This window comes from Hermetia illucens, chromosome 1 (assembly GCF_905115235.1).
Source record: "Hermetia illucens chromosome 1, iHerIll2.2.curated.20191125, whole genome shotgun sequence".
In the NCBI taxonomy this organism is placed as follows: Eukaryota; Metazoa; Arthropoda; class Insecta; order Diptera; family Stratiomyidae; genus Hermetia; species Hermetia illucens.
In genome coordinates, this window is record NC_051849.1 from 64,288,795 (window position 1) to 64,316,266 (window position 27,472).

The following is a 27,472-nucleotide window of genomic DNA, read 5'->3' on the forward strand; positions in this document are numbered from 1 at the left end:
GTCTCGGGAATGCTAGCTCTGATGCATTTAAGTATTACTGTGAAACAGCTGAATGAATAGTGGACTTTGTCGAGGGTACAAAGAAAATTCCAAGCTTTTCGTGGGGATAGAACTACTTTCTTTCCTTTTTTAGCCAGTGAGGAAATCAATTTTTTTCGATTGTGAGGTAACCGCGAGATTTTATTTTCTTGGAAACAGAGAACTGTTTGAATACGTCGTGGAAGAAAGTTTGTCGAGAAGTTACTGTATGGGCATTTGCGCACGCCAATTTAAAATGGAACGATATTAAATGTTTACACAGCCTTCCAGGAAACGGAGAAAATTTTGAAATTTGAGAGAGAAGTTCCCCAAAGATTCAATGATTTACAGAGGACAAAAACACTCAACTAATCCAGCTTAAAATGAGACTGTTAATAGGACTTGCAGTTTGAACTCTGCTCTCAGGTTGCAATTTTTAAAAAATGTCTTAGTAGCGTAAAGACATTTTTTTCGGATGAGAAAATTATAGAAATAAAGAAAGTGAAGAGTGATCTTTCGCGGAATGTACGACTCGTCATCGTTCTTATTCGGTAGTCGAGTTTGGTGAAGCACGGATGACAGTCGTCAAGAAAGTAGATGAAGGTTTCCTAGCAATCCAAGTAAAGAAACATAATTCTTTTGAAATCGAAATTTTCTCAAAGCAGTTACCGCTGATATACCGAGGTCGTCATCGTCTCATAACGACTAAGAAGGCAACAATCATAATTTCTAGGAAAGTTTTTAGTGAATTCAGGAGTGCATCGAAAATCCTTTTGAAAGTACAAAATTAAACAGCAAACGATCCCTAAAAATCTATGATACAATTTTGAGACAATTTTATGGTGGTGATGTCTATTTCTACGTGAATTTTTATTGAAATGTATGAGCATCAAGCAACATTCTATGGCGTCCCAGAGTTGTTGGAAATTACAGAAGAGGCAGTACACTATGCAAAGTAAATGATTCAGCGCTATCTGAACTATTTTGTGCTTCTCGAATTGTGCAATTGATCTTGCGGGAGCTATCACCTAACTCAGCAGCATTTCCACCCAACTAATTGTACTAATCCGGGTCCATTATCAATCACTGTTTCAAACATATTTCATGGAAAGGTATGAGTTACTCAACTGCAATCCAAGTCCACAGTCCAAATGTAAGCAAATGCCCTAATGAGGTTCAGACAACTTTTCGGTTTATAAAATTTCCGAAATATAACTTCAGGAAATACTAGAAATAAAAGGGCAACTGAAAATGTAAGGAAAGTAAGAACCAAATTCAAATGAAACAAACGTTTTAAACAAAATCATAAAACTCTTTAATTTTTTATATTGCATAAAAATCATTGCTAACAATCCATACTATGTTCTACTTAAAACATACCAAATGAAACTATAAACATTAAGCAAGCAAAGAATTAATTGAACATTATCAGTAAAACCGTAAAGAAACAATATCGTAAGAAAATTAAATTGGTTAATCTATTCTAATAATTAGATATTCATATAAACACCTGTTCATCATCTGAATCGGCTAGGAGAGATAGCTGATGGCGAATTGGTGAGAGGATGGTTTTAATTGGTGTCACAGGGTAACGCACCGGACCTAAGTACTTCCGGGACTGCGAAGCAGTTCGGGCTACTCGTCTCTTCCTTTCGTTGTTTTCTTCAGCAAATTGGTCTGGTTTGGGGATTATGGCAACAACCTGTAAAGAAATGTAGAGTCGTCATAAGTGGGGCCAAGAATAGGCTAATAGAATGGAATTTGCATATCTAATGTTAAGAAAGTCGTTAAACATAAGAAAGGTTCCTTTTATAACTTTTTGAAAATAATAATAATAATAAATGCACAGCGGGCCCATTTATGGAGCCTAAAAAACAACAAAGTTGACCCAGGGTTACCGACAAATAAAAGTGGTGGGACGCCTGTATCTATTATTCAGAAAAAAAAACGCAAAAGCGCTTATTATTTCTTTAACAAAAAGGGAGATTTCCCTCTTGCTGCTGCCCTTCCCTTGTTTGTCCCAAAATTCTCGAGAGATATGTATATTAATGACTAGTCGACCACACAGCAGTATAACCGCAACAAGACTTCATAAAACATAACTTTACCTACCATTCTGAAGCCTTTGTTTTATTTCAGTCAGTCAGAAGATACTTCTGTCCAAATTAGTTTCACTGAACTTTATTCTACCAATTATCCTTCTTACCGTTCTAATCGGGCACGTAGAATATCTTTCGATAATTGCACACTCCATTCCCAGCCCTTAGTCCACTGTGGCGCCCTAATAATCCTGCTGCTTGTTTAAATCCTCCTCTTCTCCCTCTTTATACCTTTTCAGTAGACCACCCCTATCAAATATGCGTTCATTCCCAGACCGGGACGTAATCTTCCTGGATGTCGGTCTACCTCATATGCACTACCGTAACTCCCTTACAAGCAACAATACAGAATCTTTTAGATGTTTGTAGTCTTTTTAAGTTTTAGAAAAAACCGATGGACTATTCGAAGAGTGACAGTCTCTGCAAAACAAACACCGCGAGGAGGAAGCCTAAGATCTACATTCAACCAGAGGAAAACTCTACGATTACAAGAATTCAGTATTAAAAAAGGCAACAACTCGTATTTATGAAGATGAGCAAATTTGAGGATAATAAAACACCGACATGTGGATAAAAATTGGTCATGGGAAAGATAATTCAAAAAGCAAAGCAAATATGGAGGAAGGCAGAAATAAATTCTGTACAATGCGGGGTTTCGGGAGCACAGCGGGACTGAGGAAGAACCCCGACTGTTAATACACATCCAACACAGTGCCTCATAAATGGCAAATTTGCGACTGTGGCATATAATACTACGAAAGATCATGTATATGGACTGCCATTTATCCCTCGGTGGAGTATACCGCATCAAACACAACTACGCGCCATCGCTCGCGATTACCTGAAATGCGCTTCAGCCCCCCCACCCCCACACTTCTTGGCCACCTTAGGAGAGTGGATTCCACAATTGTGACCTATCCATTGCTATTTCCACCTTTCGTCAACCAACTTCTTCGTTTGCAATAGTAACATACCAGCGTACTCCGATAATACAAGGCAAACAGGTGCTGACGAAAACTGGGAACTTTTGAGTAGCAGTGGGGCTCACTTTCCACATGCTACTACCAAATAGTAACAGAGGAAGAACGGAAGAACACTACCACAAAACAACCTCAACTTGATCTTGGTGTTGAGAAAATTGCATTTTAAGCAAAACATAGAAAAGCGTATCTAGTGCTGCTAATGCATCTGGCAGCATCTACTTCAGTACCACTGCCCGCAAAACTCACGATTTCCAGATGTACAAATTGATCAACACTTTCGATGGTCTGCCCATTAATGCAGATGGGAAGAATGTCATCACGAACCAGACTAAGATACCTTGGTTTTGTTGGTGTTTTTCATATATCCGACTCTACATCGTTCTTTCTCCAAATCCAGTGCCATCTGGGCAAGTTCCATGACTCGGTGAGAGAGCAAACAGATGTCGTCAGCGAAGCCAAGATGTTTCAAGAGGTATTTCATGGTAACTTCGATGGAGTCCAACATGTCCCCCGGACAAGAAATAATAAGGCATCGATAAGAAGAACAAATAATATCAGTGACAATATGCCGAGATTTTACTCGGTTCAACAAGTAACATTTTGCGCTATAATAAGTCGCTCTGATAATAGCTATTAGTTTCTTCCTCTTGCGTAGAGAACCTCAGGTACACTCCCTGCTCACACTGTCAAAAATATTCTCGAAATCGATGGAGAACAATTGAAGTGAAAATCTAAACTCCACGCACTGTTTCAAAATGATCCGTACGGGTGTATCGATGCAGAAAGATGAAGAATGGAAATCTACCTTCTCTATCGATGAAGCTTTCGAGGTGTTCCTTGATGCGTCCGAAGATTTTTTTGGTGATTATCTTTACGACCGCGGAAAGCACGCAAATACCCCTCCAGTTGTCACACTCTAGACGTTCCCTTCTTTGAAATCTTAACCATCATCCCCTTCTTCCATTCTCAGCATTTCCGTATAAGTGGAAGTAGCAGGTCTGCAACAACTGCGGCAACAGTCATGAACAGCTCTGCAAAAACTGCAGGAGCAGTCATGAATAGCTCTGCTGCGGGGACCGTCCATTCCACCGGCTTTACACCGTTTGAGGGCGTTGAAACCGAGAAGATTTCTATCCGCATGTTACGGTGGCTAGGCATCTCTTCTCCAAGACGCGAAACTTCATCGAACTTTCTCCACAGAAGTTCTAACCTGAATCCCCGGTCAGACTAGAAAGAAGAAAGCCCATTTCGCTTTGTTACATATTACCAATCGCCCACATTGCATCCGATCATCAACCGGCCATACGAAACGTAGAATTGTACAGGGCAGGGCGCCTTTTTTCCCGAAACTCAGTGAAGTACGTCATAACCATCAAAAAGCAGTAACAAACTCAGCTTCAAGTCCAATTTCTGAACCACTTGAGCCGAGTTAAGTTGTTTTTAAAGACTGATAGTTAACGTATCAAAATAAATAGGAAGCGCCGGGCATTGCCGATGAAAATTTTCAAAGTTTCAAACAGAAAAAATGTTATCAATAAGATGCTGATTTGTATTCGCCATTATTGAGAAAATACTGTACCATATAAACTTGCATCTATAAACCCAGAATATATCCATTTAAAATGGGCTAGAAATCAATCATATTTCTGCTTCCTTTACGATATTATCAGAATGGCTATGAATATATATTATCCACATGTACCCAATTCCCTAAATTTATACCCCAAAAATATACCCACAGACAAGAGTCGGCTACTTTTCCAGCAAACTAAATGGCATTAAAATTACCACCAAAATACACATCTTCCTCTGGAAAAACCCGATAAAACGCAAGCCTAGACAACATCCCCACAAAAAATGTAAATTGACACAGTTACGTGACGATCCCCGGTCATAAAGCTCGAGGTCATCCTTTTTATTCCTTCCTTCCACTATCTTATTTTCCATTCTGTGAAGGGATTTTCAGCTGCTGACTCCTTCAAATTCAGCACAAAGAAGATCCAGAAAGAGGCACGTTGATGTCGACCTGCCTGCTTACCTTGACTTGTCATCTGCTCTGGCCCAATTATCATATCAGCTTGCTCCGGGGCCAAAAATGAAATAATGCGAAATGAAAATTTTCTTGTCAACTATAAATCAGAGACACTTTAATACTAATGAGATTGTGTCCTTCAGGTGTAACTAGTTCCTTACGGAGTATCTAAATAAGAGGGGGAAGTTACGGTGATAAACTTAGAGCTGACGACCTGACCTTGGAGGGAGTTTCACGAGGCATACGGCTGGTTGAGGAAGCAGATGCAAATTGGACTTTCACCACGCTCCTTTCTCTCGACTGGGCGTAATCACCTTGATCCTGAACCATGAGTTTTTTGACTTGGTGACAGAAATAAACTAGGAAGAATTCACCGTGATAATCAGAGAAAATTTTAGAAATAAGGAGGTCAAAGAAAACTGGAAGCAACATATGCTTGCGCTTCTCGAAAGTTATAAAAATCCGAGATTGTATTTCGTCCACTGTTGGTGTAGTCACGCTCCTTTCTTCACTCAAAATAATTCCCAGAGGTGAATACATCAGAGGAAGAAAAATTTTTGAGGATGCTCCATGGACGAAAATAAAGCGTTTTCGTCAGCAATGAATGGATAGAAACTTACCTTTGGCAAATCTGGCATGCTTTTTGCCGGAGATAGAGCACATAAATTTCCATTCACGTTTCTTGGCGATTTAAATTTGTCCCGCGTCGGTCGTATATTATCGCCAGCGATCTCAAATGAGCCTATTCGCTTCATGCTCCGCTTTCCAATTCCCTCGACAAGATGCTCTGCATTCTGTCGGCTCGCTTTCATCTCATTCATATCGTCCTGGCACAGCAGGACACGAGCTTCCTGTTTTCTTCTCTTCGCAACCTCCTCTGGCTCCCTTTCGAGACATTTTAAATATTCATCACAATGATTTGTTACGACGCTGTTTAGATTTCTTCTTTCGTTATTTGCATAGTTAGGTCTCGTTGTCGGGGATGAGACGGATCCACGACTTACAACTAGATTCTCGTTATCCTTTTGGGATTTTGTTGTTGGCGCCGTCGGTGAATGTCTTGATGAATTTAAGTTCTTATTGAAAATTTGCGAAACTTGTAATTCCACAATGAGTCCGGTATTTTGAAGGAGGCGAAGGGATTCCGCGTAGGAGAGATTCAGGAGGGAGATTCCATTAACAGCAATTATCTGGAAGAAAAATGAAACAATGACGAGGGTTGAGATTTTGATTGCGTGGAGTATCAGAAGTAAATATAATCAAAGTTCATCCAAAATGTTTCCTCCTGATGATGCTTAGCAAACTTATCTTACAATTACTTATAATTATCTCCCATTATTGCGAAGCACCAGTCCTGTCACTAATTTTCTTCGAAATTGGATGGAGTTTTAGATGCGAAAAGTGGATTTTTGCATCATCATAAGAATAATTCAGCAATAAGTTCGAAAACTAATATACACTATTAAAAGGCTATGGAGACGACTTAGAGTTACGTACCAGCGCAGAGACAACTCACCAGACACTGCCCCACCTCTGCCCTCGGAACTGCATGTCCGAAACTGTTCGCAGGTGTTATACGCTCCTTTTAATAATTCGGAAACACAACATCGATGCGTATTATATTGAACGAAAATCTGCCCACACTTCAGGAAGATTCAGGAGCTCTAAGTCCGGATCCCACAAAAAGAGGAGTCCATAAACCAAAAAGAGTGGGAGTAAGTTGCTCTCCATTTGGTCCTTTATGTGGTGCCTGGTGCGTCAGCACGCTTAAATACCATCGCTGTCTGTTCCTGGCAATCTGCTTCAACTCCCTCCACGATTTTCTGAGAAGCTTGAACTGCTCGTCCACTACTCTAGGAAAGTTTTATCCATACTCTCCGTAACTTCGACATTATGATTTGTAGAGCATGCGACATGCTCCTGTATATGTAGACCACGGCCCCATACAAATCGCCACCCTACCGCATTTACACGAGCCTAACCCAAAAGCTCACGCAATCTAGTCTTATTATAGGAAACTTCGATGAACCTTCACCATCGGCAGTTAAATAGTGCGAGTAGACTCCATAATGCATAGTCGACAGTGAGATTCCGAATGGACAGGTCCCGAGGTACTTCATATAGGATGTTAATATGGCGCTCTGCAACATCTAGACTCATGTAGTCTGATAGTACTGAACGCCACAGGGTATCTAATGTAGAGGTCCAGGGTAGGAGATCAAGTATATGGACGGCATATGCCGGGCAGGATTACAGAGTCCCAGTACTATCTATACACGTGGATTTTTTAGTCCTATTAAGCTTGGTTCTATTGTATTGTTTGATGTTGGATATCCCGCAGTCATATATTACTAGCTTTCCTAAGGAGCTGTTTTTCTTCCATCATCTATCTGCTTCACACGGTTTGTTGACTGAAGCTCACAACTTAATATAGGTCGTGGATTCTAATTGGCTAAAGGCCATCCATTATCATTGGGCGTAGAATTTTTCTAAAGTGTTCGAAGACATTGATTGTCTGATACCTGATACGATTCATTATCCAAGTTTTGATCCATCCAGTATGAGCACACTTATGATTGCCACAAACACCTATGCATCGTCGTTACTAATTCCTGGCAATATGCTCCAACGTCGCCACGTTTTTCGGATAAGCTTCACCTTTCCTCCATTGGCTCTTTAGTCTGCGACCTATCCATTACCACTTCCGCCTTCTAATCCACACGATGAGGAGTATCTAGCCTTTCTTCAGTTCTTCATTATTCTCTAGGGCCAGGGTAAACACGACGAAGATATGAGCTTGAATACTTGAAGCTCTCTTTTGTAAAGCATTCCCAAAGATACGCTGTCAAAAGCTTGACTGACTGTAGTCTAAACTCTACAAACCATTCCACAATAATCCTAAGGGTGCCAAGATGGTCGGTATGGCAGGAAGCAGAACGAAAACCAGCCAACTAGGATGGCCAATCAAACTTTTGAGGCGTTCCTTAATGCGTTTCAGCAAGATTTTACCAAATATCTGCGCAAATAACCCTCCAATTGTCATACTCAAGGCACTTACCATTTTTTGAGATCTTAACGATTATTCCCCTCTTCCACCGACTGAGAAAAATCTCATACTTCAAAGACTTACGAATTACAACTCTACTCAGACTGGTGGGATTATATGGAAAACTTCCGAGAGAAGACCGTCAAGACTGACGGTCCTACTACGTTCTATTTAGAGGAGTAGTAGAAATGGAACTTCATCGGTGGTGGATGAAAACCCGATCGATAACGTCCCTCACGGGACCATGGAAATATTTACCAACACTTACCAAGATCTTTCGTAATGCAGCACACGATAGCGAAATCATTACTATTTGCGCCAACTTCCCTTACCAACGCAATAGTGAAACTTCTTTTATTATAACGTACATTATATCTTCATCGCATCGCGCTCACCCCTGGTCGCACGTCCTTACGTTCATCGATCCGCATACACATTTTCGTAGTCAGCCAGGTCTTATAGTATGCTTTTGAAACGTAGTCAATAATTTCATCCGCACCAGAGACAAAGGTATTTCTGAAAACGACCCGGTGCCCATCAATTTTCTCAGATGGGTTGGATAGACTTTGTGTCGTTTGCGGAGTAAGAAAGTTGTCCCACCGACTGATGACATCCTCTGTTCCCCTGCGAGCGAACGCCACAGCGACACGCAAGCAGAGCTAAAAGATCATTTCATCGAGGCAGTGAAAGTTGCCGAAATCTACAATAGCCACATACACATACAATCATACTTCCCGATCATATACTCGAGTAACGTTATTCCAAATCCTACTCTGGCATTCAGATCACCCATCAAAATCATGATCCTAATCGTTCATAGAAACCATCCTTTTCCTCTACATCGGAAATCTCCGGATTCGCGCCTGCTACCACTAGCCTTTTCAGAGTATAAAAGCACAGTGCCACAACACTTCGCTCAATTCCAGAATATTCAACTTAAATCTCCAGAATTCTCGATCAGGTTGGAGAAAGCCTTTGATACCGTTGTCGAGATTGGGAATGGTGAAGAACGCTGCAGCCATGCAGCGAAGGAGTGAAGAGCTGCCCCTTCCACCCTTCTGACAAGCGAGCCCTAGATTTTGATTTCTGAAAGTGGGGTCGGCGTTTAACGTGAATCGGATTCGTTCCACAGAAGTAAATATGATTAAGGCAACTTAGCTCTCCACCCCATCATCGTTCAAGAACAAAACCAGTCTACCAAACCAGCCAAACAGACTCCGCCCACAGACAGGTACACAAACTCCTCACGGAATTGAAGCTTGGTGACAAGAAGCCCTTGCAGCTACTTAGACAGATGCGCGGGCTAGAAATGGCCATCACCGATAACGCACCACGTGTCAAGCAGTTGAATCGGCTTGCCCCTAACGGACTGAACAAACTGCTAAGGTTTCTCAAGGCACCTCAGCGTGCAAATAATTTTTGCAATAATACCACGGATGCAGTCATGTACTACAATCGCAACATTAGCACACGTGGATCCCTTAACGAAGAACTTAATAACATTGTGACTCAGCGGGGCCTAGCTGAAATTACTGCGTCCTTGACCAAAGCAGCAGCGAGGACGTCGTGCCTCGACTTTCGAGCGGCTAACTCAAACTGGTGATGGTACCGCGCATTGCGTTGATGGCAGGTGCAGAAATATAGGGCGCCATACTATTTCAGAAACAAAATCCAAAGAAAATGCTAAACCCGTCTTCGAATCAGGCAGCAGAAGTCAACATTACATTTCCCGCAGAAAAATCTTTATACGTCAAAATACCTGCCACAGTTCCTAATTGGCACACGCTTATAACCTTAATGCTTAAAAAGGTGACCATCAAGACCAGCCAACAACATCGACAGCCTCTCTATGCAAGCAACAGCTCACCATTTGTCACGTAAGATGCATATATAATGACGCTCAATTTAAGATTGCAACGTCGGTGATACTCGCAACTCATCGTCACAGATGTACATACAACTAGATGTCACCTGTGTAGACTTCTTGTTGTGGTGGGATCTCGCTATCGAAATCCGAAGGAAAGAAATAGTCAGGTCATTACAGGGCCTCACTTCCTTCGACAGTATGAAAACATAAGTGGTGCTAAACATCTCTAGCATTTCGAGAGTAGCCGCACCACCCGTTCCTGCCGTTGCTGCCAGCGTGGCAGCAGAAATTATCAAGGCTTTATCACACAAGACCGAATCATTGAAGAAACGCCTACCCAGGTCCATCGACTCCCAGAAATACTCAAACTTTTCTTTCAAGAATTTTCGTGTGAAATAACAAGAAGATCGACCCACTGTGGGCAAGGCGAAAGCTGCATTCTGAAGCGGAACCTACTATCGTTCCTGACACCTAGTCGGATTTTTCTCCAAAAAGCTATTGAGCAGGCAGAGACGCTACAGCTATATTAAGCAGTTCCAACGCTTGCTGGGAGGCTGTTCTTCGATGGTCTTTAGTGACTATCAGACTCATTAGCTGGACTATATCTTTCCACGTCAAATTATCCCCAAGTAGTTGAAGAGGGAGCACATGGAGACAACAGATGCTCTTTTGTTCAAAGCTCAAGTAAATGACTTTTGATCATGGCACCGCAAAGGTCAAGGGTTCATTGATACAAGCGTAACTCCCTGGGAAACTTCAAGGCTCCGGACTCCCGATTCGACCACTTACATATCACATGACCCAGGTTTTCTATGTGGCCACTCGCCTTCTGCTGTGGTCGCTGTCGCATTCGGAGACGATCAGTGTTTCTAAGTCGCTGTTCACTCTCTCAAACGAAGATGTGCAGCTCGAGTTACTGATTTCAGTTTAGTTGTGTACTATCGGTCTCGAACAATCCTCATGGAGGATCCAGGTCTCAATAGTAGAGATGCTTTTTGGAACGACGAGTTCTCGATTTCAGCAGGCAACAAGGATTCTAGACAGAGATGGACGCGTCTTTGGTTTTGCACTCTCTTTTGAACACCATCCAGCAAAGAGATCAGAAGTATTCTACGACTCTACTGTTCCAAAACTGTCCCTTAAGACGAAGTATGAAAATTATCGCAAATTATCTCAAACATTCTAAGATTAAGTTAACCTCATTTGAATTCCGAATCTCGCCACAGGACATCCTGTACGAAAATTCCTGAATAAATTCAAGGCAAGCAGAACTCGGTAGTAGAACTTCAGCTTCTAAATTTAAATTTCTGTACAACCTTTGCTGTAGCTAATCATACATAACACTAGAAAGTAGACAAAAACTTTCTTCACCTCCTTCACCCTTCTCCAGTTTTTATTCAAAACTAAGAATAGAACATTCCAGGGTTATTTCTTATATCCTTAAATTCGAGGAAAATTCCCCCAGATTTTAAAGGTTCATCGTTTCCCACTACTCACTGGTGCTCACCACATCCGTTGAGTCAAAATAATAGATCAGGTGAGCCGGAAAATCAGAGAGGATAAATTTCTCATGACTATTTATGAAACATTCAATATCCGAGCACCATCAATCAAATAGGAAACATCTAAATAAAAATTATGAATATCATATGGATTTTATTGCACATTACCTGATCGCCAATTCGTATTCCGCCCTTCTCGGCCGGACCATTTTTCACCAGATCCTTGACGTAGACGTTATTATCAGAGCCCTGCACGATACTAATCCCCAAAGTAAATTCATTCGCTTCGCCACCCCCTCCGTGCCTGGTCCCTTCTGGTACCTTCGCATTGTAGTCGGATCTGCTGCTGCAGGAGCTGCTGTTCGTTGTGTCCTGATTTACAGCCAAACATTCATTTCTCACCGGAAATTTATTATTAATGAAAATTGATTCTTGACTCCGGGAGAGATGCCATAGAGCCTTAGAATATTCTGAATTCTCTTTGATATTATTCGCTTCGACATTTCGATTATTTACGCAATCCGAATATTCCTTTGCCATTTTCTGATTGAATGTGGCATATTTTATGTTGCTGTTGTTGCTGGCATTTGCAGGAGTCCCGAAGTTGATCCCATAATACCTCATTCCCGGCTCGTTGGAAATTAAATCATTTTTCTTATTAAGATGCGAATTATAGCTGAGGTGATTGTGTTGTTGATTCTGATTCTGATTTTTATTAAGACGTTCCTTCACCACCGTCACTTTTGCTATTATACGGTCCGTCACCGTATTGTTGCCTGAAATGTTGTTGAATTTTTCCATTAAGGATTCCGAAATCGTTTCGTTTGGCAGGCAGAAGTTATTGTACAGAGTGTTGATGTCCTTTTCGCTCTTTATGCTTGAATCTAGTTGAAGTAAATGAAAACAGTCGTATTTTAATAAGCTGAATAATTTTGAGTGTTGAACATGTGTTTAGAAATCCTTTTATGAAGGTGCATATATATATGATTTGTACATAAGAAGAACCAAATAGCAAGAGACCTAATTAAATATCATACTAGAATTAAGTACAAGCAACAATCTAAGACAAGCAATATACCAGCCACAGGTTCGAATTCCGGTAGTTATTGATGATGCATCTTAGCGTGTCTAGATGTTGATATGACAATAGAAGATTCGATGTTGAAGTGCTGCAACAAATACCCAATAGTCATCTATACCTGGCTCATTGTTCGGAAGTATCATAATATTGCAATACGCGATACGGGGATCGTCCTCCCTGCACTGGAGAAGGTGCTAATAGGACCCAAGCCAAGGTGGAACAGCATACGCGGAGGGCTGCATGGCCAATGGGGAGCTTGGTCTTAAGTATGCGAACTCTGAATACCTTGCGCACCTTCAGTTTCAAATAAGACCCTTACCCTAGTGGGGCCAGCCAGGGTGGACATTCTTCCCGGACTACTCGTGGGACCAAGACATGGACTCAATTTTTAAAAAACAAAAAACAACGATAGAAAAAGAGGGGGTAATACCAGGCGCATCACCGGGGGACGAGCTGCAGACATCCCGCCAGGAGACAGTAGCCGTCGAGAGCAGTACACTCGGTGGCAGCCGTAACACCGCTGTGCTAAAACCAACCGCAGGGACCTTCCCGGAGCGAGGCGGCCGACGGACTAGTGGCTTCCAGCCTGCAATTCACTGACGTCGAACTAGGTGTAGCGAGTACCAGACATAGTACTCCTAACTCGTAACCCTCAACGTCGGGGGATCCCTCGAAGGTGAAAACCGACAAGAACATCGGTCGCTAGAAACCGACTAAGAAGCGAAGGTCTACTGGTAACCTGCTCAAGAGCCAGTACCAGAAGACCATACATACTCTCAGCAAGATTGCTAAGAATAAGGAGGCCGATACTGTCCACGAGCGCGATGAAAAAGACCTCGCTAAATACCAGGCGATTGTTGAGGAATACAACAGCAAACGCCTGACAGACAAGCAGAGGGAGAAGCCCATCGCTCTGAAACGCAATCGACCTCAAGACGAGGTCGAGTAAGATCAGAAGCGGAGCAGTGGGGCAGTGGGCAAGATCTCAGACGCTAAGCAACATCCGAAGAAAATTGCGCAGCAACAGTCAGCCGACGGAGCACGAACTGCAAAACCCTTCAGCAACGTGGCCAGGAGCCACTTACGTGTGGCGCTGGCGGATGGTAATTCTGCTAGCGGCAAACTAGCGACGGAAGTGTGGACCAGTGTTGAGGACAGGCTGTTGGGGATGGTCTTTGAGCATCTCTTGGACACCAAAGGCAAACACGTGGGACTGATACCCTGCTTTGATTTCTCTCAGGTGGTCCGTGGGTTCCACGTTATAGCGTTATAGTTATAGGACCAGTTCTCTATGGACTTTCTCAGTTCATGCGTCGCTATGATCAACGCCTAGGAGGGCGTAAAGCTCAAGGTCATCCCTTACGACGAGATTCCCAGGAGACCGGTCGCTTGCATCTGGTTGTCGAAGATCCGCATGGATAAAGACAAGCTCGTCCAAATCCTGCGCCTTTAAAACACCAGGACTCCCATGTACGACTGGGTTGTTATCAAGGAGCAGACAAACAGCCAACCTTTCCTACTCCGTATAAACGAAGAGTGCCTGGAGGCACTGAAAAAGGTCGACTATAAAGGGCAGTTCGGAGTCAGAAATGCAAAGGTAAGAGTGTTCCGCTCTGCAAAACCGGACGATGACCAAGATCTAATCGACGCCGCCAACGAGCTGTTGAAGGAGATGACGATTGACGGTCCGACGAGGACTGGCGAACCCCCCACTCAAGCAGATCATGCTGAGGGTAACGCAGATAAATCTGCAGCACTCGAAGTGCGCCTCGACTAATCTGCTTGTCTTCCTTCTAGAGGAAGACATCGACATCCCACTAATACGGGAGCCCTGAGTCGGAAGCGACCGAACCATCAAAGGGCTCTAAAGCAAATATTTTAATTTATTCCACAGCATAGGAGACGCTGATCAGGACAGACCTAGAGCATGTATCTTCGCGAGGAAGAGTCTGCCCGCTTTTCTGGTTCCGGACCTGAGTTCCAGCGACCTAGTCGTGGTCAAACTGGAGCAGGTGGAGGCAGAGAACGTGTATATTTCCTCGGCTTACATGACTCATGACCGATCAGCTCCGCCAGAATAACTACAACATCTGACGAACACCATAGCAACAAAAAAGGACAACCTGTTGATAGGCTGCGACGCCAATGCAAGACATACGCCTTGGAGTAGCTCGGAAATCAACGAGAGAGGTGAGTTATTCTATAATTTTATTATTACTTCAAACATATCTAACCTTCTATTTCCCCTGCTCGGAGAACTGTGGCGATTGGGAGGTGGTCCTTAATATTATCTTAATAACCGACAATGGGATTCTTAGGGTAGCGGACTGGAGAGTGTCTGACCAGCGAACCTTCTCTGATCGCAGTTGGATACCTTTCAGTCTAGATCTCGCCGCAGAGGTCTCCAAACCCTTCAGAGATCCCAGGAGGATCGACTGGAGCAAGTTTGGTCAAGTAATTAAGAACAAACTTTCCGGTGCACAAATTGGCGAGATTGGCACGATAGACGACTTGGAGTCATAGGTCGGAGCTCTGGATACCTTTCAGTCTAGATCTCGCTGCAGAGGTCTCCAAACCCTTCAGAGATCCCAGGAGGATCGACTGGAGCAAGTTTGGTCAAGTAATTAAGAACAAACTCTCCGGTGCGCAAATTGGCAAGATTGGCACGATAGACGACCTGGAGTCAAAGGTCGGAGCTCTGGAGAAGGCATTCGATACCGCCTTTAAAGTTTGGTGCCCTACTGATTACAGAAAAAAGACGCTGCCACCGTGGTGGAATGAAGCTCTCTTCAGCCTCGGGAAGCTGGCTAGAGAAATCTTCAACATCTTCTACTGGCAAAAATATTGGCAGCCATACAGGGACTGCCTGAAAAAGTAGAAGTCGGCCGTCAGGACCGCCAAGAGGCGGTCTTGGTGGGACTATTGTCAGAACATCGAAAGCACCAGTGAATCCACGAGGCTCAGTATAATTCTGTTCACGGAACATAAGGCATCTTCTAGCGAAACCTTGGAGCTGCTGGTTCAAATGCACTTTCTTGCCAGCGAGGAGGACTCTGAGTCAGAACTTTGCCTGGAGGATTGGCGGCCACCCCAGCTGTGCGAGACTACCAAATCGGCAATTACCGAGGATAAGATCGACTGGGCTATAAACAGCTTCTCCGCATACAAGTCTCCAAGCCAAGATAGCATAATGCTAGTCATGCTAAAGAAGCAGCAGGAAAGGGTTATGCAGTGGTTTGTTGAGATTTACCGGAGCTGCATCTCTTTAGGATATGCACCACAGTCCTGGAGACGCGGACGAGTGGTTTTCATGCCGAAAGCAGGTAAGCGCGGTCATGAATCCGCGAAGCACTTTCGACCAATCAGCCTGACCTCTTTCGTGCTGAAGATCCTAGATCGCATCCTGGACATTCACTTAAGGACGATTATGGAGAGAACGTCTTTCTCTAAGTCCGAACATGCCTACCTCAAAGGAAAATCCATAGAAACCGCCCTCCACGAGGTAATTGGCACGGTTGAGCGGTCGCTGCAGTACAAGCACTATACCATAGCTGCTTTCTTGGATATATAGGGAGCTTTTAACAACGTTAGCACTAACGCCGTCAAGAAAACCTTGACTGATATTGGATTGGAGGGGTATCTTACGCATTGGATTATACCCATACTAAGTACCAGGATAATCCAGTCGGATCTGGAAGACAACCACTTGACCAGAGCTGTGAACAGAGGCACGCCCCAGGGTGGCGTCATCTCACCGATGCTCTGGTTAATAGTAATGGACGAAATTTTACGAACATTGGACAACAGCGAGGTGAAGGTGGTGGAGTATGCCGACGACTTGGTAATATTAGTATCAGAGATGTTTCTGTCCATTATGAGCGACATCATGGAGAGAGTGTTGCGGAAGGTGTGCCTGTGGGCCGCAAGATACGGACTCAACATAAATCCAAGCAAAACCTAACTGATGTTAGTTAAAGTAAATGGGGCGCAAGAGACAAACGTTTGTTCGTCTATTGCTTCTGTAGAGCAGCCTGATTGCACGGGGAATGATTTTTTTTATCTCCGTCCTTTCGTGCTCGACTGGTTTAGCAAGGTGACTTGAAAAGGGATAGCAATTATAGACATATATGCCATCAATTTTTGCCCATACGAAACCAATTGCAGGCTCATATTTGTCAGATCAATTACCCATATATGGTAGCCACAAAACCCGTATGGGGATCAAAGGGTGTTAAGCACACCAACACGCCATCGCTTTTGATTCCTTGTGACACGCTTCAGCTCCCTCCATGACTTCGCGAAAAGATTGCACCGTTTCTCCGCCGCTCTGCATCATGTAATTCGACCGTCCGGAGGTAATGGGTTCCATTGCATGGCGTAGTCCACAATGGAGTTGCCGATCTTTCTTAACGTGTATTCACTTATCCACTGCTACTTTCCCTTTCTCATCAATACTTCCACGGTTATTTGGCTCGTACGCCGAGGAAGTTCTTCATTTGATATTCTCTCGGTCCAAAGTACCTCGATAACCCAGCACAGATATGACTTGATGACAGCTTGCAGCTTTCGAAAAACAACAGAGATTTAAACTTTGCACACTGTTCCACAATGATTCGAAGAGTTTTAATGTGGACAGCAGAACCGGTCTGCTCTTTGTCGATCAAACTCTGTTGCAATCCAGGGACTATTTTAGATAGTATCTTTGCAGCACCTGGAAGTTAATGTCCCGGCAGAGGTCTCAAGCTTTTTGGTTATGCAGTATATGGTATCCTCGCTATTTGTGCAGTTTCTGCTTCTCTCACTAACACAGTGATGAAATTGCTTTTATCCCGGCGTCCGTTACGCTAGACTTTTGGTACTTTTTAACGGAAATTAAACTCCAGCGCGTCGTGCTCACTTCTGCTTGTGGCCACCAACTGAACAATCAGCTGCTTACAGTTATCGACGCGTCTTCACCTTTCCGGAGTCAGCCAGGGCTTGCAGCAAGAAAGTTGTCCAACTGCTGGACGACAGCCAGATCATATTGAATTCGAGAAAATGAAGTAGCTACATGCAAGCGAAGATAAGGGGTCAGATGATGATTCCTCTCGAGGCGGATGTTAGCACCTCTTTTGTTACACATATTCAGATTTTACCTCACAGCAACACGTAACATTTTGCGCTATCATATGTCGCTCTGATAATAGCTATTAGTTTCTCCGGAATGTCCCTCCTGCGTAGAGCACGCCAGATATACTCCCTGTTCACGTTTTCAAAAGCTTTATCGAAATCGATGAAGAGCAGGTGGAACGAAGATCTAAACTCCGGGCACGGCTCTAAGATGATCCGTAGGGTGGTGATGTGGTCAATGCAGGAGCATATGGAGCGCTAATAGATCTCCAGTAACTGCAGGTGTAGCGATAAATAACTCTGCGGTGAGACCGTGAAATCCCGCTGGTTTACTCGGTTTGAATGCATTGATGGCTTGAGTGATTTCTCTTCTAGTTGGAGGAAGAGTCCGTACCCGCATGTTATAGTGACTAGCCATTTCATCGACAAGAAGAGGAACCTCAGCCGATGTGATTGAAAACCGTGGTAAAGACTTCTTTCCACCTCTTTAATTGTTCGTCATCGTGAATAAGAAGTCGACCGTTAACGTCTGTTACAAGACCATCGATAGATTTGCGACCACATGCAAACTCTATCGTGTTGCGGTATACACTTGTGAAATCATTGCATTCTGTGGCAACTTTCGTTTCCCTGATCAGCAGAAGACAATTCCAAAATCTACTGCTGATAGCGATATGGTCGATCTGATCAGATGTTCGTCAAAACTCAACTGGCCTTGTGGCAGCCTCTGTGCTGAAATAAGGTGACATTGATCACGCTGACAGCGAGGTGAAAATTGCAGAAATCTACATACATCTCACTGTTGTTATTACGGTCACTAAGACCTTGCTTCCTCATTATATGCTCGAGCAAGGTGTTGTCAGAGCCCACCTTGGCATTCAGATCAACCATCGCAGTCACAATTTTTAGGAAGCCTCTCCTTAACTGTGTTTAGTTACTCATAGAAGGAACCCTTCTGCACTATATTGGGAAATTTCCGTAGCACTGTAAATTTGTGATGCTCCCTAAACTGGACCCAAATGACGCAGTCAAGGTCCAATCAGAAACCGGTCCCTAGCTTAAGAGTGTTTCGAAAGTACAAAACGGCAATGTCATTAGTACTCTCCAGAATCCTATCATCTCATTTCGCTTACGTCCAGAATATCCAACTCTTATCGCCGCAAATCTCGCCTAAATTGGAGAAAGTGAACATTGCAGGGGGGGGCTCCGATATAGTTGTCAAAGAGGGTGCGCACATTCTAGAAACCAAACGCGAGTAGTTTTCGATATCAGAAGTCGCAGCCATGATGTCAGGCTCTGTCCGAAGATTTATTGACGTTTCTTTCTTGAACCCTTACTCACAGTACCAGATATAAGTTGAGGATGCGGATCATGGGTATATCTTGCCCTACAAGATGCTGGAGATTAGCATGCGCCTGGCTTCCAATTAGCTAACTAGAACTCCTAGTATTCATATTATAGGATTCTCATTCTTAGTGAGCTGTGTTGCAATCAGTCAATAATTGGTTCAATTTAGGAGGCACTCATTGTCCAACAGCAATTTTTAAAGAGAACGCACTATATACAAAAATGTAACAGGGCTAATCTGATCCACAACAACTCTTTCGAAGGATTTGTTTGGGTAAAAAAATAAACCACATTTCCAACTGTAAAGAACTTGAGGACTGCACCACGCAAAGTTCTTTACAAAATTAGAGACAATTGAGATTAAATACTTTCATGGAAATACCACTCCGCTTTCAATTTTTAAGTTCATTTAAAAATTTACATAATAATGGAAAGAGAGAGAGAGAAAGTCAACTTATTAAACTTTGACAGTTTCTAATGAAACTCGCGGAATTTTTGATCACGATTGTTTATAATCTCCACCCACTATGCCGTTCTCTTCAGTATTATCCACTTCATTTGCTATCTTATCTTGACTCGTGCTGAAGGTTCATAAAAATTCATTAATGAAAGATTGAAACTTTGTTCTTAAGACAACTAGTTCCTCAGGGAATGGAAAATACTTTATATTAAGTTACATCCAATCCAGCTCGCTCGGGTTGTTGGAAGCAATTTTTTATGCAAAAATGACCAACTTTAAAAACTTTAGCTGGTTAGAAGCTTCCTTCAAGGTAGCAGCTAAAGCCACAGGATACATTTGACGAAGCAAAGAGCCCAATTAATATTTCATTGAATGGATGCATACACGGCCCCTATTATTCTAATATATTACCCACGAATACGGCGTTATCAATACCATAATCATATGCCTATGAATATCTCCTACATACAACCATGTGATTATTGATTTCATTGCCGGTATTTTCAACAAGCTCTCTCCTAATCTGCTTTCCATGCAATTCAGCCATCAGTGCCTGATAATTGAATATGCAACCCCATTTGGTTCTCCCCTAGTATCAATTCCATCGCTGATATCTAAATTATAACCAATAACGACATTTTGGTGTCTATTATCCCATCATTTTGAGCATGAGTTTCACATTCTCATCTCCGTGAAAAGCATGTATTTTGTTGTTCATTGATAACCGTCCTGAAACCATTATTACAGTGTAACACGATTACAGCTCACGAGTAGGGTGTAAATTCAGGTGGCACCGAAACGTATTTTTGCCATTGGAGAAAAGCTCAATAAAACTAACTCAATAGACAGATGGATGGATAAAGTTCCCACACAATGGAAATACGAAAACCATAAACCGAAATAATATCAAGAACTGGATGATTGTAAACACAGAGAGTTAGGAAAGGATATTCCACAACGTCGACACAATGGATTTAATCTTGCTTGAAACAATAAGTTGTTTGTAAACAAGTGGAGACAATCAGATTTGTATCAACACGTCACAAAGAGATATTTTTAAAGGATGGATCCCTTGTGGCGTTCAAAGATGAAATAGATCTGATAACATTTTATCGATAGATGTGATACTGCAATCTATGTATGTATTTTAGATTTTGATTACACATTGAAAATCAGTTTCGAAACGTCGCAAAAATACAAAACAGACGGAAAACCCAAAATAGTCCCTTTTATTAACCGCCACTTCTGACACTGGAAAATCAATTGACATTCAGGGTTTTCCGGGTTTGACAGCTGGCATGCTGAGTCGAAGTAGACATAGCAATGAACTAGGCTCTCACTGGAATCAAGCCAAGATTTATCTGCAGACACTTTATTAGTGTGTAGTTTGTAGAAACAATAACGCTGTGAATACTGAAGTTTTGGCATATTTCAGGAATTCAATCAAGCTTGGTAATCCTAGAGGGAATGAATGATTTGGCTCAGCGATATTGATATATATTCATGTAGGGCTGAAATAGCGGCAAAAAAGTTTCATTCGAAATACCATCGCCTCAATTCTTCAATTAATTTGATCCTTTATCCAAATATACCAAATATTGTAGTGGAACAATCGTTGAAAAGTGCTAGGAATATGACATCGATGTGCACCAACTGTTCGTTGGCTTCTATCAGGCGTAGAATAGTTTAAATCGTATTGTTCTGTGCATAGTAATGATCGGGCCAGAAACCCCACCCAAGCTAGTCCGGCTAGTAAAAGTCACAATGATTAACAATAAAATCCAAAATGAACTGACACAAAGTTTTCCTATAGTGTACGAACTCAAACAAGCAGATGGTCGCCCCACCCTTTTTAACTTGGTGCTCGAATACGTGGTCAGGAAGGTGGTTGCAGTTGATACCAAAGATACGTTACGTCATATCCGCTGGTGGCATACGCAGGCAACGTGAATATTCTTGGCCGATCGATGCTTCGTGCGAAGAAAGTGTTGCAGCAATGCGAGTCAACAGCGAGTGAAGTGGGGCTCAAGGTCAATGAAAAACGAAATGAAAACTAATACAAAATACATAATCTAAACTCGAAAGGCGGCTGCTAGTATAAAAAACATTGCAATGGACGAGCATAATTTGGAGCAGGTTGACTAATTCGTCTACCTAGGAGCCCTACTCTCGAAGGACGGAAACGAAAAACACGAAATCCAAAGACGGATTACTACTGCTCATAAAGCATTTTATGCGGTCTTCCCCATAATGGTCCGTGCTGTTGTATGGATGCGAGACGTGGACCTTGGGCAGATGTCGGAAAAGCATATCGATATCTTTAAAAGAAAAGTCTTCGGAAAGGCAAACCAGATACAATCATGAATTGTATGAAATACTTGACGACCCAACAACATCGACACTCGTCAAAATCGAAAAATTCCGATGGAGTTGCCACATCGAATGAATGCACGAGGGAAGGATTCTAAAACGAGAGTTGAAAGACAGAGTCGATGGTAGCCGACTAAAAGGAAAGCCAAGGAAACGTTGGGAGGACTCAATGGACGCAGATTGCAGATTAATTCTAAGATTTTCTAACTAGAGGACGCAGTCTTTGAATCAAGATAATTGCATCCCAGAGCCAAGGGTCGATTTGGGCTGTAGCACTATCGAAGATAGAAAGAACCCGAACTTAATGCGTAAAACCTCCGTGGGCGTGAGTAGTCAGTGTCACCTCTTGACTCGTTCTGCCAAGGGAGTTACCACTCATTCTTGCCATTCTTCACGAACAACTACTTCACTTGAGTCTTTTCTATTGCGCTTGTATTTACGTAGCCCTACGCTCCTTAGCAAGAAGGGAAACGGAAATCACTCTGGCGATCATTATCACGGCCGGCCCAGAAATAGGACGATAGGCAGGCGTCACCCACAAAGCTCCGCATCTTTATACTTGCGCAAGGTGATTACGATACGCCTCTTTGCCCATAGCACCAGCCTATACCTCTGCGCCATAGAGCAGAACAGACAACGTTGCACTTATTAGATGACGCCGCCTGCTAAATGTAGCACCCTCAATGTTACCATTAGCCGACTTGAGGCCGAGACTCCAGCTGCAGTGTTATCCGCTGCTGCTTTGATTTGCTCGGAAAAGCTTATCTTTGAATCGCATATAAATCCAAGGTATTTATTAACCATGGGTTTTGATTTGATTGTTATGAGATGCAGGGTCGGGGTTCTCATTTCAGTTAGAATGACTACTTCGGTTTTTCCCAGCGCAAAGTTGGAACCAGGGGCAGTTTTCCATCCGCTTACCTGCCGCATCAATATGCCAAGTCTGCTCATCGGCTCTGTACCTCCGCTTGATGGACCGCATCCGCGGCTTGCATCTCCCTGCTCTAAAACCGAACTCCCGTCAGGATAAGTCTTCGGCAGCACGTATCGCTTTATTTGCCAACATACCCGTCCCACCAATATGCAAAGTCTGCTTCTGCAACATCTATATAAACAACCAGGCGCGATTCTTTTAGCATTTCAAGTCTTAGCAAACTATCATAAGAAGTATTTCAGATGTTTACCCTAGAATGAATCCCTACGCTACCCCCGACGTAATCTCTACCCTCCTCTGATCGCGTCGCGTAGAGCAGGGAGCAGTTTGACAGATAATCCCTGAATATCCGCAAGGGATAACCCGGCACTTAGAATTAATTGCCCAGGGTGTCTAGCATAGCTCTCCATCTTACGAAATTAAAGACATTTCTGACTTGATCAACCGTATCCATAATTTGCATGACAGCGTCCACCGTGGATCTTCTAAAATAAAAAAATGTCTTGGAGTCCCCGGCAACATGCATGCTCCTGATGAATTTCTCAAACACTTTCCCGGCCAGTCAAGCACATGACCGTTTAGGGTCTCCTTTCCCTTTGCTAACCAGCGCAAGGTTCGCCATCTATCAGCTGGAAAGAGAAATACCCTCTTTCAGGCAAGCAACTTGCAGCACCAGCACCCCCGGAGTGTCCTCCAGCATGACTCTACTTTTATTAATAGACAAGAGGTAGCTTTCTCCAAACTACAATTTCTGGTTTTAAACGTAAATATATATTTCGGGAGCAACTTATTCCCTTCTTCAGTACAAGGCTACCACCTTCGCCTTTCCACGCACAGAGCGCCGGGCTGGTACACACCGAGAGGTAGCTCCAACCACTTCGAACATGATAGTCGCTTACCGAAAAGTCAGAAGTCGCCACTAGCCGCCATGATTCCGACGTCAAGGTTACATGACGCAGCCTGAGCGCCAGAATGTTGGCGTCGATCTGGTGTTTAAAACTACGAGCCCTGTTCTCGCCACCATTTCGAAAATCCGTCCCCTCTGGAATCTGGATGAGACATACCCCATTCAAGTGTCCTAGTTTAAGGTCAACCCCAACCAGGATCCACAGCTCCGTACCCAGGAAAGCGTCTTCCAGAGCATCAAGCCTACCTTAAGTATCTCTTCTGAAGAACTAATAGTACTTCCTTGTAGAGGTGGTCTACCGAAGAAGGAAGGAAGGTCATTGCCCTCTTTCGCGGAGTTTTCGCGAGTATTAGTAGATGGGCCCGCATATTTTTCACCCCGAGCCCATTCCTGAATATCTTAATAAGCCGTAGAATGTAATGGCATTCTACGAGGAAAGAAGCCAAACAAAACTTATAAGAAGCGAAGTTTTGATAATATCGTGATATACCACCAATAACTATTTCTGAATCCTGTTTAGCTTGTATGATTTGTTTGTAACTGTTACTTCCTACATTCGTCATTTTTGCTATGATTGTTTTCAGCGAGTACGGCCGTAAATATGACTTTCTCGAGAACACTAGCAAAAAAAGAAAGAAAGAAAGAAACTATAACAGTTGTGATTGATGATTTTTCGGTTTCAAAAAAAGTGAGATGTCAATTGATGAGAAACCTCGCAATAGATGCGCTTCATCCTTCCAAAAAAGTAGAGTTGGTTTTCACCTTTGATGACACTGAACAACTTGTTAATCGGTTCTTGGAAGGCCGCCTGAAGGACAAGAATGCATTAGATTACCGAGAAAAAATTACGCAGCCCAGGAAATAATGTTTTAAACAATACGCATTCCGAACTGAACTGAGCGAAAGAAATTAATCAACCGAATTTCCGCATGCAATGAGCTGCTGAAAAAGTTCAAAAACAAGCAGTTGTTGAAACGAGGGGTGAGAAATAGATGACGTATAGCGAATTGCAGTGAAAATGGTCCGAGAAATCAGAAGCTCCAGAGATAGGCGCGAAGCCAATCGACGAATGAGAAGGTGCTACTCTGCGCATGACGGGACTACAAAGGAATCATCCACTAAGACCTGCTAAGGCCTGGCCAAACTATTGATTCGGATTCAACAACTAACGAGACCAAGTTCCGCGACGTCTTTTTCCAGCAGAACAACCACACACATCTTTGACTACCCGTCAAATGGAGGAACTTGGCTGGACAATTTTGACCCCTTCGCGGTATAGCCCTGCTGAGTTTGTACCTTTAGATTACCATTTATTCCGGTCTCTTCAAAACTCTGCAGGGAGAAAGAAATTAAATCTAAAAGGTAACTGTGAAATCATTTATCCCAGTTTTTTGCGCGCAAGTCACAGAAATTCTGAGCATGGGATCATGGCTCTACTAGAAACATGGCGAAAGACCGTCAATAATAATGGACAATATTTCGACTGGTTCTACTTATTTTAAACAAATAAAAAATACACTTGAATTTACTCAAGAAATACCGCATTACTTTTTCACCAACTTAACATTAATTAAAAGCTCACAACTTTTATCCATTTATCTGCGTCAAATGAGGATACTTTGGTCGACTAAAAAAAGAAAATGCACAATTTCGTTGGTGTGCAGGCCAGATTCCCGCGGACGTTATGATCACAAGGCGAAAGTGGCAGTGGATAGGCCACGTATTAAGAGAGAATGGCCAAATATTGGTTCGCTGTAGAGCTACGCGGCGTAAAATAAAAGAGAAAGTGAGCAAACTTCCGGGAAAGCTGTGGTGCGTTCAAACCTCACGGACGGCTCTATTGTATGGTGGCAAGTTTTCAGCAAAAAGTACAATAGAACGAAGTTTAATAAAATTCAAAGAACAGCGTGTGCAGATGCTAAAGGCACACTGCAGTTCTGCCCGACAGATGCTGCCAATGTACTCCTACTACAACTCCTCCCCTTAGACCTCTACATTAAATACGTTATAGCGTGCAGTGCCATCAGTCTACGTCCGAATTCTGTAGAGCGAAGCCCTGTGGCCATACTATCATCCTAGACGAAGTTCCTAAGGAAATCTGGGAATTCCTTACGGACTATCACTAGAAACTTTGCTGTGGACTTCCCAACCAGGACTTTGTGGAAGACTATCGGCGTGTCGCAAAGCTTCGATGTTAAACAATTAAGTAATGAGACTGACTTCCCCGGCATCTTTCCCCTCTCCATGGATATATTCACCATCGCTCTAGCTTGTTTAGTTCGCCTGCTATGTCGTGTTGAGTAGACGTGTGTTGGTGGTGCTCGTCACGAAAATGGAGAAACAAAATTTTTCCAAAAAATTTGTTCCACCGGGACAAACCGTAAATCAAGGCTACTATCGCCAAGTACTCGAAAGATCGCTCGTAACTGGACCCTTCATCACGACAACGCGCCGTGCCACACCGCCCTCAGCGTGTCCCAGTATTTAACCTCTAAAGGGATCGCCGTGTTGCAACAGCCGCCTTATTCGCCCATCTCAGTCGAAGGGTTCCAAAAATGTTACGAAAAATGAAAAACGAGGTGAAATCGATGTATAGCTGCCCAAGGGAACTACTTTGAAGGGGACGGCAGAATTGTAGAATAATTTTTAAATATACGGTTTTTGTGGAATCAGTCTCATTACTTAATTGTCTAACCTCGTATGACACAGTATGCTTCACCGACAGATCAAAGATGGTCTGTGGAGTCGGTGCGTGGTTGTCTCGAATAGACACCGTGTTTCCGAGTCGTATGGTATTGCAGGTTTCGCCAATGGATTCCCAGCGGAAGTACTGGTGATACTGGAAGTCTGTCAATGACTGGGGCATGATTCGAGTCCCAGGTGTAACATAGCCATTCTGATCGACGACCAAGTGGCCTTCATGGTGTTGCACTCGGCGGCGGAGGGCGTTTCTGCACACACCGGGGCGGTGCTGAACAGTCTGAGCGGAAGCCCAACATCACGCCCTTCTGGGTTCCCGGTAACATAGAGGGGAATTAACGGTCTGGCGGACTGCCCAGGCAGGATTCTGCTCTTGGCAGTCCTTCGGCGAGTACAGTCTGCCTTCCGCTGGCCATTGTCAAGGGTGCAGTCTACTAGCACTATTTAGCACCCGTGCACCTTAGATGTCAAGGAGGATTTAGCCCGCTTATAACAAAACTCGCGAGAACTCTTGTGCCTTGCCGTCAGACTCGTCACATCTTACAATTCGCATTACCGACGTTGCGGAGAAGTGGAGGAAACCCTTAGGCCGTTCGTTTACGATTACCCAGCTCTAGGTAAACCGTTCTTTTGGGACTTCAGAAAGATCTCTAGCTGCAGGATTGGAGACCTGTCTTCCTTCGTGAAGGTTCCGGGCTGGCTCTGAAGATTTGAGCCAGCTGGACTCTGCCGCTATACTCTCATAACACCAACCATGGTCTTAGAAGTTTGTGGCATCAAAACGGAACACCACAGCGCTAATCGCGCTCCTCGGGGTGGCTACTGGAGAATCAGTGAATGCTGTTTTCATTAGATTGATAGCACGCTTATAGCAACTGCCTCGTCCAAACTCTGGAAATTCAGTTATTTCAATATCAATCGAGACTGTTCCATGTCAATGTTCTTTTTGGGTTGTTATATGGAAAGTGACTGCCACGTAAAAGCTCCAAACCTGCGTTGTCTACATTATGTCACCAA

General features: G+C 43.3%; 1 protein-coding gene across 4 annotated transcripts in view; it reads right to left on the minus strand.

Moving 5' to 3' along the window:
* LOC119652307 overlaps positions 1-27,472 on the minus strand; it is a 710,323-nt gene that overhangs the window by 61,459 nt on the left and 621,392 nt on the right. For all 4 annotated transcript variants that reach the window (XM_038058200.1, XM_038057485.1, XM_038059052.1 and 1 more), the window contains 3 exons: positions 11,716-12,431; positions 5,753-6,322; positions 1,529-1,720 (listed from right to left, as the gene is read on the minus strand). In XM_038058200.1, the coding sequence (XP_037914128.1) occupies positions 1,529-1,720; positions 5,753-6,322; positions 11,716-12,431 (1,478 nt within the window). The remainder of the gene's footprint in view (positions 1-1,528; positions 1,721-5,752; positions 6,323-11,715; positions 12,432-27,472) is intronic.